Source organism: Sceloporus occidentalis, unplaced genomic scaffold (assembly GCF_023333645.1).
Source record: "Sceloporus occidentalis isolate IW3139 unplaced genomic scaffold, rSceOcc1.0.p SCAF_4, whole genome shotgun sequence".
NCBI lineage: Eukaryota > Metazoa > Chordata > Lepidosauria > Squamata > Phrynosomatidae > Sceloporus > Sceloporus occidentalis.
Window position 1 is genome coordinate 39,277,455 of NW_028316984.1, and position 13,308 is coordinate 39,290,762.

Below are 13,308 nucleotides of genomic sequence, written 5' to 3' on the forward strand. Positions count from 1 at the left end.
CACTTAGCCATTTTGATAATCTTAACAGAGACAAAAAATACTGTTTAAAATTACTAAGTCCAGCATATTTTATAAGTGTATCTTATTTATTATCAAACATATAAACCCCCTTTATTCTTATAAAACAATATATTTAATATTTAATAAATAACAATGTTATAAAAAGCTTATCTAAAAACTCTTTCTTTTACTAACTTATCTATTTTTATAAAATTCCCTTTGAGTTAAAGGGCCTCAGCTGACCTTTACTCAATCCTATTAGAATAGATATATTGATTATAATAATATACATGTATATATGTAGTTTCATATTATCTATATGTAATTTAATTATAGCATACGTTTATATAGTCTAACACGATTTCTATTCTATTCATGTGTTTCTAACTCTTATTAAATCTTATGTGTTTGATTCAAATCCATTTCTCTCAGGCATGAAACCCACTGGGTGGCCTTGGGCAAGTCACACTCTCTCAGGGGAAGGCAGTGGCAAACCTCCTCTGAAATCTTGCCAAGAAAACGCCACAATAGGGTCACACTGCAGAAGTAATCCAGTTTGACACAAAACAAAACAGCTTCGTTTATACACCGCTTCATACTGAACTAACAGTGTCTAAGCGGTTTACAACTGTAAGCTAATTGGACACCACTTTAACTGCCATCGTTCAGTGCTATGAAATTCTAGGAACTGTAGCCTTCTCTGTCTGAGAGCTCTGGTACCAAAAATAAACTACAATATCCAGAAATCCAGAGCATTGAACCATGGCAGTTAGAGCTGAGAGATCTTGTGGCACCTTTGAGACTAACTGAAAGAAAGAAATTGGCAGCATGAGTTTTTGTAGACTTCAGGCCCTGTACAGACCAACACTTTGTGCCTGCCTGAGGGTGGAGTCAGAGTATTGCGTCCAGATGACACACACCCTTGACGACGCCACCAGGACGCCATGACACTGCAGGCAGCTCCAGACGGTGCACGGCATCATGATGCACCTCCGCTTTTTGAAGCTCCTTTTTGCGCCCTTGGAAGGCCAGATCAGGGTCACAGCATGACATTGCCGCGGCCCCGATCTGGCCAGGAAAGGGGTGGCTTCCCACCACCCCTTAGCGGTCTGTCTAGCCTCTTCAGTGTACTTCCTCAGATGCATTTGGTCCAAATGTGTATGGGGAAGTAGACTGTAGTGTACAAAATCTCATGGTGCCAATTTCTGTCTTTCATGTTAGTCTCAAAGGTGCTACAAGATCTCTCTACATACTGATTCTTGGCAGCTAAAGTGATCCCAAACTGGATTATTTCTGCAGTGAAGATGCAGCCTTTGGGTCACTCTAAGGCACACAACAACAAGAGGCACCAGCAATCTTCAGCAGCAAGAAGGCTAAAGACCTTGCAAAACTACAAGTCCCAGGATTCCATAGGATGGAGCCACAGTGGTGTCAAACTGCATTATTACTTCGGTTGATGTGCCAACTATGCCCCTACCTGGACTGAAAGGACCTGGAAGCAATGGTACATGCACTGGTAATCTCTCATCTGGATTTCTGTAATGCGCTCTACATGGGGCTACCCTTGTACCATGTTTGGAAGCTTCAATTGGTTCAAAATGCGGCAGCCAGATTGGTCACTGGTTCTGCCAGGTCTGACCACATAACACCTGTTTTGAAGTCTCTTCACTAGCTGCTGATTAGCTGCCAGAGGCAATACAAAGTGTTGGTTATTGCCTTTAAAGCCCTACATGGCTTGGGTCTGAGTTACTTGCAGGAACACCTCTCCCTACATAATCCGCCCTGCACTCTCAGAATAGCTGGGAAGAACATATTAGAACATTAATCAACTAGGCTCACATTGACTTCCCAAAGAGCCTTTACTGTAGCTGCTCCAAAATTGTGGAGCGGTCTTCCGGAAGAGACCCATCTTATTGCCTCCTTGGAAGCATTTAAGAGGGCACTTAAGACAGATCTCTTCTGGCTAGGTTATCCACCTGATCTTATATAGATCTTATATAAGAGATATTTCCCATCCTCCTGACCATTGTATAACTTCTTCCACCTGATAACTGAGCTAGTTTTAATATTAATTGTTATGTTATTTTATTGATGTGTTTTTATGTGATTTTTAGTGAGCTGTAATCCCACCTCAATCCATTTGGGAGAGGCGGGAAACTATAAATAAACTAAGGTAGAGAGGAACTGCTGGACCTCTTACCCTTTCCCTCCACCACTCCCTTCTCCTTCTGTGTCATGTCTTTTTAGATTGTAAGCCCGAGGGCAGGGATCCGTCTAACTAAAAAGATTGCATGTACAGCGCTGTGTAAATTTACAGCGCTTCATAAATAAAGGTTAATAATAATAATAAATTATTATATTATTATTTCTACAGTGTAGATGCACCCCAAAGCTGTCCTGCTTTGGGGGAAATGGTATAAGAGGTGACATATTGTACCAAAAGAATGCCCCTAAGTTTTCTTTTCCACTTGCCTTTTTAAGTTGAGGTTGCCTCACAGGGAGGTAAAGGCTTGCAATGTTTTAGGTCTGCCCTACAGGAGAAGACCCATCTAGTGCATGTTCTGTTGGGCATAGCTGTACAGTTTAGGGTTGCCAGGTGTCCCTTATTACAAGGGATGAACCCTGTTTGGTGGTTGGGAAGTTTGTGCCTTTTAGGACTTGCATGTGCCCCTTATTATAAGGGATAGCCCCTATTTCAGGAGTGGGAAGCTTTTCCTGTTGTGTAGAATTAACAAGAAAAATTCCATATTTCTAAGTGTGGGTTGCTCAAAAAGACAGATATGTGTGCATCATGTAACTGATGAATTATGGAAAATATGTCTGTTTTACAGAGAAACACATGGCTTGTTGTTGTTAACTGCTCTTGAGTTGACCCTGACTCATGCCGACCCTGTGGATGAAGCATCTCCAAGACCCCCATCTTCCATTGCTTGGCTCAGGTCCTGCAAACTCAGTCCCATAACCTCCCTGACTGAGCTCATCCATCTGACATGCAGCCTTCTTTTCTTTCTACTACCTTCTACCTTTCCTAATATGATTTTATTTTCTAATGCCTTCTCAGAATGTGACTGAAATACAACAGCTTCCACTTGATCATCTTGGCTTCTAGGGAGAATTCAATCTTGGTCTGTTCAAGGACCCATTTGTTTGTCTCTCTGGCTGTCTATGGTTTCCTTAGCACTCTTCTCCAGCACCGCATCTCAAATGAGTTTATTTTCTTCTTATCCACTTTCTTCTCTGTCCAGATCTCAGATCTCTACATGGTGATGGAAAATACAATGGCTTGTACAATTCTGACTTTAGAGCTCAGTTGTATATCTTTACTCTTTAGGATCTTGTCTCGTACTTTCATAGCTGTCCTTCCCATTCCTAGTCTTCTTTTGATTTCTTGACTCCGTTCTGATCAATGTTTGATCCAAGGTATGGAAATGCTTAACTATTTTGATGTCCTCATTGTCTAGGTGGAATTTATGTAGCTCTTCTGTGGTCATTATTTTTGTTTATGTTCAGCAGCAAGCCTGCCTTTGCACCTTCTTCCTTGACCTTCCTCAGTAATTGTTCCAAGTCTGTTTTCTGTTAGTGGTATGGTGCCACCCACCCAAATCTCTTCCTTCCTCATTTCTTCACTCTTCCTCCGAGTCTAAACCTGCTCTTCTTATGGTTTTTTCTCCATACACGTTGAACAAACAGAATGCAGCCTTGCTCATTGGGAATCATTATTTTCTCTGAATTCTGTAGCTTATCTGAAATCAATACAGTGGTATCAGCAGGGATTTGGGTCCAGAACCCACCATGGATCCCAAAATTAGTGGATGCTCAAGTCCCATTAAATACAATGCCATAGGGAAATGGCGTCCCTTATATAAAATTGCAAAATTCAGGCTTGCATTTTGGAATTTATACTGTATTTTTGAAAATATTTTCAAGCTGTGGATAGCTGAATCCGTGGGTACAGAAGGCCGACATCTGGGGAAGTGGACCAAGTTTATGAAAGCTTATGCTACAACCTCTTGTACAAGCCTCATACTCAATCCATATTGCTGTTTGCTATTTAGTAGAATTAAAAGACATAGCCATGTTAGTCTGTAAAATCAGTATATAAAGAGATCTTACAGCACCTTTGGGACTTCATCTGAGGAAGTAGACTTAAGTCTAGAAAAGCTCATGCTGCCGACTTCTTTCTTTCAGTAAGCGTCAAAGGGGCTACAAGATTTGCTATTAAGGTACAACACATCTTAGTTAATAGCTAATTTCTGATTGTCAGCCCTGGAGGTCATGAACTTTGATTGTCCCTCCTTATTGTTATTTTGAAAACCTTACAAGTTGCACTGGACTACACTGCATGTTTGGGGAATTCAAAGATATAGCTATGTTGGTCTGTGGAAGCAATATATAGAAACGTCAGGAACAAACTCTTCTAGAACATGGCCACATAGCCCGAAAAACCCACAAATAATAAGTATATAGCGAGATTATATTGTAGCCCTTTTGAGACTCACTGAAAGAGAGAAGTTGGCAGCATGAGCTTTCCTAGACTTAAGACTACTTCCTCAGATGCATTTTTGGAGATGCATGTTAGAGTCTGGCTGTACAGTGAATATTACACATGCTAAGAAGAGGGGCATTTACAGGAAACTACAGATCCCAGGATTCCACAAGATGGAGCTACAGCACTTAAAGTGGTGCCAAGCTGCATTGTAGAAATGCACCCTTAGCATCATCCTCATTTAAATTGCTCCCTGTTATAAAACGTTTTTCACCCCAGAAAAGTGACCGCTACTTAAGGAAAACAGGATTGCCACAAGCACGCCAGACAGGGAGGCGTGCCAAAAAATTTAAAGAAAGCTCCCAGTAGGCAACGGGATTGCAAAAGAGAGCATGATGGGAAATGTAGGACCAGCTTCTTCCACCCGAAATAGGAAGCGGAGGAGTCTGTAGTAAGTACCCTTTTAGGTCTCCTGAATGTATAAAGCAGCCTAGAGGTATTCCTTTTGAAGCACGTGCTTCATGTGTTTTTCCTTGCTCTTAAATCCCCCTGTTCTCTGCAGATGGGAAGAAGACCCGTGCCTCTGTTGCTGCCTAAGGGATGGTCTTCTTGTGGATGCTAGGAGGAGACCAAGGAAGGAAGTAATGGGTGAGCCAAGAGGCAGCAAGCATGGCCAGGCATGGGAGGAATGCAAAAGGCACCCCTGCTGCTGCTGCTGCTGCTGCAGATAATGATGGTGATCATCATCCCTAAATGGATGCCTGTGTCTTGATGGGGAGGTTAGAAAAGTAACTCGTATCTGCAGAAACTTTTGTGTTTAAAAGCAGTGTAGCCCTTCTTTTCTGTCCCAAGCACGTGAATGGGCTTGTGCTTCTGCATGGCTTAAAAACATTTTTACTTGTTATTGCACTGTGTCATGGCATTTGAGTAAGTAAGTGGGTTAATAGCTATGGTCCACACCACACTGCAGAAATAATCCAGTTTTAAGACCATTTTAACTGCCCTGGCTCAGTGCTAGGGAATCCTGGGAATTACAGTTTTGTGAGACATTTAGCCTTCTCTGTCTGAGAGCTCTGGTGCCACAACAAACTACAATTCCCAGGATTCACTAGCACTGAGTCAGGGTCTCAGACTGGATTATTTCTGCAGTGTGTTTTGGACCCATGAAGGCCCTCCTCCTCCTATTTATTTCTATCCCACTTTCCTTCCAAGACTGAGACCCAAAGTGACTTAAGTCTAAAAAACACAATACAGTTAAAAACCTACAAAATTGGCAATTAGAACAGTATTAAACTATTTCAATATTAAAAATATAATTTATTTAAAAATAGAATGACATGTAAAAAAAATAAAATCACTTTTTAAAATAACATACACTTCTAAAGAATACACCATCTCCAGGTCTTAAAATTTTCCATTTTAAACACCTGTCTAAACAAAAAAGTCTTAGACTTCTGGCTGAAGGAAACAAGGATGGGGCCATTCTGCTCTCCTTGCATCCCACTCCAGGAGAAAGGCAGCGTATAAATGAAATTAATTACTTAACTGATTGATTAATGGCGCTGCTATCTTTTCCCCTTCCTCCCCTGCATAGAATCGTAGAGGAGGGCCATCCAGCCACAAGCCCAACCCCCTGCCATGCAGGAAATCACAATCAAAGCATTCCTGACAGATGGCCATTCAAGCCTCTTTTTGAGTCAAACCTCTTTTTTAAAGACCTCCAAGGAAGGAGACTCCACTACACTCCGAGGGAGTGTGTTCCACTATCGAACAGCCATTACTGTCAGGAAGTTCCTCCTAATGTTGAGGAGGAATCTCTTTTCCTGGAGCTTGCATTCATTGTTCTGAGTCCTAGTTTCTGGAGCAGCAGAAAACAAGCTTGCTCCCTCCCCAATATGACATCCCTTCAAATATTTAAACGGCTCTCATATCACCTCTTAACCTTCTCTTCTCCAGGCTAAACATCCCCAGCTCCCTAAGGCGTTCCTCATAGGGCATGGTTTCCAGACCCTTCACCGTCCTCCTTTGGACACACTCCAGTTTCTCAATGTCCTTCTTGAATTGTGGTGCCCAGAACTGGACACAATATTCCAGGTGGGGCCTGATCAAAGTAGAATATAGTGGTACTATTACTTCCTTTGATCTAGACATTATACTTTCATTGATCCAGCCTAAAATTGCATTGGCCTTTTTAGCTGCCGCATCACACTATTGACTCATGTTCAACTTTGGTCTACTAGTTCCCTTTCACATGTAGTCTTGTTCAGCCAGGTGTCCTCCATCCTATATCTGTGCATTTCATTTTTCTGCCCTAAGTGCAGTACCTTACATTTCTCTGTGTTGAATTTCATTTTGTTAGCTTTGGCCCAGCTTTCTAGTCTCTTCAGGTCATTTTGAATTTTGATCCTATCCCCTGGGGTATTAGCTACTCCTCCTAATTTGGTGTCATCTGCAAATTTGATAAGTATGCCCCCAATACTGTCATCCAAGTAATTGATAAAGATGTCGAAGAGCACACTTTTTCTTTTTTATTCCATTATAACAATCATTCATTACTAGTTTTGTTTCCATTCTAAATGATAACATTCTTGGCCAAAGTGACCAGGTGCAATAGTAGGTTTTTAAAACCATTGTATAAAAGAGATTATTTAAAAAAAAACACGTTCATGTTGTCATGTCAAAAAGGCAAGAAAAGCCTCACCTGCTAAGTCTAAGCCTCTGAGATTTGGAATGACAAATAATTTTGCACTAGAAATGATGGGTTTGATCAAGACTGCAAATCAAAGGGCATCTTAGCAGTAGCAGCTAACCATGGCAGCTTGGCTTTATACTGTGCTAAGTAGTCTCTAAGCGGTTTATAACTGTAAGCTAATTGCCCCCAGCAAGCTGAGTACTCATTTTAATGATCTCAGAAGGATGCAAGACTGTTCATAGAAGGAATTAGAAGGAGGAGGGATAGTGACAGTGAAAACAAGCCTGCATTTGTGTGGGTCCAAACATCAGAAGTTGTGATTAATCTAAAATGGAAGTGAAAGTTTCCAAATTCCACCTCTGTATAGGAAAAACAGGAGGGTTAAGCATGAGTAAACCTGAGGCTTACTATAGCTTGGTGTCAAATGTGTCAAATCATGGTTTAGTGTTAATTTGTTCATTGGAAGAAAACTATTTTGTTTGGGACTGTAGTGTATTGCAGCCACATTTTTGCAATCTTATTTGGGATGGTCGTTGAACTATTTTAAACTGATTCTGCTACAGATATTCCAAAATTCTTTTATGTTTGTCCCATGCAGTAACTTCAAAGAATACAGGAAAAGTGAGATATATACTGTCTAAATGCTAATACTGGTTGCTAGTGTGCGGTTTGCTGATGAATGAAAATGAAGGAAGAAAATCTAATTCTGAGTACAATTAAAAGAAATCTATAAAAGTGAGAAAGGATGCTTCACTTAAAACGTTTTTACCCATTTGGACTGAGGCATTGCTGTTGTCGAACTTGGAGTAGTGACCCTTTGTTGAGCCAGCTGAATAACTGCACAAATGAAGACCAAGTCTTTGATCTTGTTGGAAAGAACAAAACAAAACTTTCTGAAAAACATGTGGGAAGTGCAATTAACATACTTTGGCATTTTCAAAAGTGGAAACCTGAGTTCCTGAGGAATACTGATTACATAAAAAGCCACTCCCAGTTTCTTACTCTTCGCATTTTAGCAGAGAACAAGATTGCATATATGGATAATGAAACACTAGTGGACATGCTCTACCATATACTCAGGTAAAAGCAATACGAGATTTTAAATGTATGGGAATGTGTTTCTTAATCTGTGATTTTTTAAAAAAGAATTTCCCCCTCTTTTGTTCCTCTTTGATTGAAATTGAGTATTTGAAATGGGCCATCATTTTTGCTGCACAGACAGCTTGCTGAGCAAGTAAGAACATGTGTCTGTGGAACAGTTTATTTATTTTATTTTTTTAATTAAAATTTATTAATACATTCTAAAACAAAACACGACAGCAAACAGTACACCAAAACAACAATAAGTACAGGCAATAACCCAGATATGGCCCTGGAAATTATAGATAATAGATAAATTATAGATAAAATAAATAAACTGTTCCACAGTTTATTTATTTTATTCAGGGAACCTGAAATACATGTTTCCATAAAAATTTAGCTAAAATTGGGGGATGTCTAGAGACTAAATCTTGCTGGATGTATTCAATAAATGGGTTACGAAAGGTCAATCCAGAGTGTAAGCCTCTCGCTCTGTTGTTATTGTCTGCCATTTTCTCCATTAACCACAAGTCCCAGAGTCTAGTCCACCATTCTGCAATATTCAACTTTCCAGTTTTCCAGTTCTTGGCTATCTCAATCTTGGCAACAGCCAGAAGCAAACTAATAAGTTCTTCATGCTGCAGGGCTTTATTTTCAGTCAGTGGTGATAATTGTATTCTTTGTTTAGTGATCTTGGAGATCAGTTGTAAAATTTCTATCCAATACTCATTCACTAAGGGACAATCCAGCCACATATGTGCAAAGGTTCCCCCTCCAGCATTTTGGATTAGCATTGGTAGACATATGAGCCAATTTGACTGTGGAATACTTTATGTTTATATATTTTGAGGAATGAATTGCAATATTTATGTTTGATCCTCTAAAAAGTAAAATTACTTTCAAGTCACAGGTGCTGCAGATGGGTGAGAAGATCTGAGTTTGTGCATTGGTATCCAGACCAAAGCAAAGATAGCTCCCCCGGCAGTATTAATGTCTGGTGAAAACAAATTAAAGTGAAAAGTACTTGAGATAAACTGCTGGAGGAGGAACATCAGAAACAAAGAAAATTATAACGATTGATCCTCAGCTTTGCAAAGTAGCTGACAGGCTGGGAACAGACACACATGAAATAGTTATTTACACTGAATGAGAGGAGGTGGGTTAGCAGTCTGACAGCTGCCCCATACAATATCTCAAAAATGGAAAATGGAGAACTTATGCATTCCCAGATAGCTTTCTTTGTTGCCTAAGAAAAGCATTCTCACCCTCTGGAAACCATGTAGTAAAGTAAGTTAAGGAATTTAAGGAAGCAAGATGTATATACTGGGCAGTGTGTCCAGTGAGGAGATTCTGCAGCGTGAACATCAGTTCTTGGCTGGTTCTGTGCTTCTGGCTCAAGGAGATGCGAAGAGGTCAATGTTTAGTGATGGTGAACCTTTTAGAAACCGAGTGCCCAAACTCAGTGGCATCGCCACACCAGATATCGCCCAGTGCCGGGGGGGGGGGACTTTCAGGGGGTGGGACATCTCCCAGCTTTCCAGGGTGGGAGGGATGGAGAAACGGAACACTGTTTTCCTTCACCCCTCCCACCTTGGAAAAACTTTCTCCCTGCATTTTTGGGGTGGGAGGCGTGGAGAAGTAGAGAGCTCCTTCTCCCGCGCGCCTCCTGTCCTCTGCCATAACTAGAGATGGGAAGGCCTGGAACAAAACTGGAAAAATTGGAAAGTGGCTTTTTCCTGAAGTCTTTTTTTTGTCCCCCCCTTCCAAAATGAGGAAAACTGAAAAAAGTGGTTATGGAATGTTTTATTTTAGCATGATGAATAAAGTCTTTAAGACAACGTGTTCATATATTCTCCAAATCATTTCTAAAAACTATGTACAGTATCAGATGATTCTAATTTCTGTGCAGTGAATGAGGAAGACAAGCAAGTGCTAGGTTACAAAATGAACTCTCCAGTGCAAGAGCAAGATGCATTTCTTCCTTTAAGGGGCACTGAAAGAATCTGGTCTATGTTTAGAAATACTCACACTAAATCAAGAAATAAACTGTAACGTGAAAAGGTACCGAAGCTTCTTTTAATCCAGGTACACCTTAGGTTTTTAGAAGTCCATGATAACTGTGATGATGACAAATATAACGAAGCAGAGATGAACTGATACTGATAACCAGGACTGCATTCACACTGCAGAAATAATGCAGTTTGACACCACTTTAACTGCCATGGCTGAGTGCTATGGAATTCTGGGAACTGTAGTTGTGAGACATTTAGCCGCCTGTGTCAGAGAGTTCTGGTGCCACAAACAACAATTCACAGGATTCTTTAGCATTGAGCCAAGGGAGTTAAAGTGGTGTCAAACTGGAATATTTCTACAGTATGGATACAGTCCAGAGCTCGGAAAATTAATCTGATTAAATTTCCTGCCTATTAATTGAATCTTAGTCCTTCCTCCCATCCACACCACACACACACACACACACACACACACACACACACCCTAATTCTTTTGAAGGGAATAGGTGCTTTATCTCTATGCTGTGGAGTGGAAATATAAATAATTTTTAATTACTAAGGTTGATTATGTCTTCTCTGGCTTTTGTTTTTGTTTTTGTTTTGTTTTTGGCCTCCTCCACATAAACTAGCAAAACCAAAGTTCAGGAGATTATTACTCCATTTATTACAAATATTAAAAAAATAAATAAAAGTAAATTCTGTTTGTAATAATTGTTTGAATACACTGTAATAATTTTAGGCCAAATCAAATTGTACATAGTTATATTTTATGTTCCTGACTTTCAGTCTGTAAAAGGTGCTAATGTTGCATTTTTTAAAAATTTGTCAAAAAATTTCAATTCCCCCCCCCCCCCCCGAACAAAACAAAATAAAACGAACTTTTTTTCCTGCAGCTTCAAAATTTCTGGAAATTTTACATCTCTAGCCATGACGGGGCAACAGCGCACATGCTTTTCAAAGAGGGCTCTTCGTGTTCTCTCTGGCATGTGTGCCACAGGTTTGCACTGCAGATATAGGCAAACGTATCAGGGACTGTATAAATGCAGCTATATTTGCTTAAGGTTAGTTTAGGTGGGGGTGTGGAGTTAAGTGATAAAAGCAGTAAGTAAAGATGGCAGGAAAAGAAAGAGCTGGATCCACTCATAGTTATAAAAGATTTTTAAAAACTTATAGTGAAACTATTAATTATTCACAAAATGTATGTGCTAACGAGCTGCTCTTTCTAATAGGTTTCTGATTACATAGTTTCAGCTAACAGGGTTAAAATAGCTATGCTGAGCCTTTTCACTTGTTCTTTCTGTAGGTTCAAAGTGGAGGCACATGATTCATTGGTACAAGAGCTGGTCATGGAAGGGTGGAGAAGATTAGATGGGCAAGTATACTTTTTGTTTTGTTTTCATTCTTTTTATATGTTGAAAACTTGGTTGCTTTTGTTTATAAGAGATTCCATAAATTAGTGGTGGCAAGCTTAGCATTTTTAAAAGTTTTGTAAACTACATTTTTCTTCTTAAAGAGCTATTAAGTCAAGTGTTTCAGATTGGTGTGATTGTGGGTTAAGATAAATTTCCAATAAAGAATGTTGTACTGACAGAGAGAACTGCAGAATGTACAGTCCAGCTGGTGGCTCAGGGTAGATTCTTATTTGTACATTGAGGCAGCAGTTATATATATTTGTATGTGCGTGTGTGGATGCCCTTTCAGGTTGCCTTTTGACTTACAGTAACCCCATGAACTTCATAGGCTTATGTTTAGGCAAGGAACACTCAGAGGTGGTTTTGTCAGTTCCTTATTGGGAGGAAAATGGAAGCCAAATCAAATCTGAACCAAAACTGGAACAAATGTTTGCTTTTCACGAATCAGATAAAAAGCCAGACTATTACCACAAAATTTGTTGATGATCTGAACAACAGAGGGGTAAAGTTAGATAAATTAAGCTATGTGTGTAAAAATGAGGCTCAAATCAAAGAATAAAACGTCTGATGAACTGGCTTCTTCCATCAGAATAATGACACAAAATGAAACTAATGTCTGGGATTGCTTCTATAGTATATACACTGAAGTATAGAGGTTGCCGCACTGGGAAGCGTAAGGCAAAGGCTGGAATGGATGTCCACATTCCCTTTTGTGTCTGGTCTTTGATCACCCTCTGTATTCACCTGTATTCAGCATTTCTTTGTTTCCCTAGTTTAATCAAATCAGCTAATTAATACATTAAAATCACGGACTATTTACAAAGTCCTTTTCTCTTTAAAATTGATTTGGTTGCTTTTTCACCTTTTATGCTTGGCTCTGACTGTACTCTGAGTAGAAATATCTAGGAGTGCAATGAGGACAGAAGTGGTGGGGCTCTGCCTGATCAACCAGAAAAGATCCTGGCTGTTGTGCAGTTTAGTGAATATGTCCATATACAAGGTCAGAGAAAGAACAAACACTGTTCTGAGGGTTGTGCCAGCACAACATATCCCAGTTGGATTCCAGTTGAAATAAGCATTTGTTGCTTAAGAACTTTAAATTCTTTTTTTTTTGTTTCACGCATATGTCACAATATTTACTCCTGATAATTAGTTGCCACAGTTTGAGACCTATTGGTTTGATCCACTCACTGAGCAAATTATTGTTAATAACATTCCTTACATTTATTTTACCTTGCATGAGGTAAAAAGAAGGTAAAGATAGTCCCTTGACATGAATGTCTAGTTGTAACTGACTGTAGGGGCAGTGCTCATCTCCATTACTAACCCAAAGAGCCAGCACTGTCTGAAGGCAAGTGCAGTGGTCATGTGGCCAGCATGACTGCACCGAACACTGTTACCCTCCCACTGAAGTGATACCTATTTATCTACTTGCATTTGCATGTTTTCGAACTGCTAGGTTGGCAGAAGCTGGTACTAGTGACAGGAGCTCACCCCATCATGTGGCACTCAGGCCTTGAACTGCCAACCTTCTGATTTTGCAATAATTAGAATTTGCATCTTAACCACTAAGCCACCACATCCCCCTCATACAAAGCTTGTGTGATCAGGAAATAATTAGTTGGA

General features: G+C 39.9%; 1 protein-coding gene across 1 annotated transcript in view; it reads left to right on the plus strand.

Annotated features, from left to right (window-relative positions):
- The first annotated feature begins 4,899 nt into the window (after nucleotides 1-4,899).
- The window catches only part of FASTKD1 (FASTK mitochondrial RNA regulator 1), a 41,997-nt gene continuing 33,588 nt past the window's right edge, over nucleotides 4,900-13,308 (plus strand). Inside the window, exons 1-4 of the mRNA XM_089519806.1 lie at nucleotides 4,900-4,937; nucleotides 5,049-5,134; nucleotides 7,777-8,258; nucleotides 11,574-11,642. Of these exons, the coding sequence (XP_089375932.1) occupies nucleotides 7,924-8,258; nucleotides 11,574-11,642 (404 nt within the window). The 5' untranslated portion in view covers nucleotides 4,900-4,937; nucleotides 5,049-5,134; nucleotides 7,777-7,923. The remainder of the gene's footprint in view (nucleotides 4,938-5,048; nucleotides 5,135-7,776; nucleotides 8,259-11,573; nucleotides 11,643-13,308) is intronic.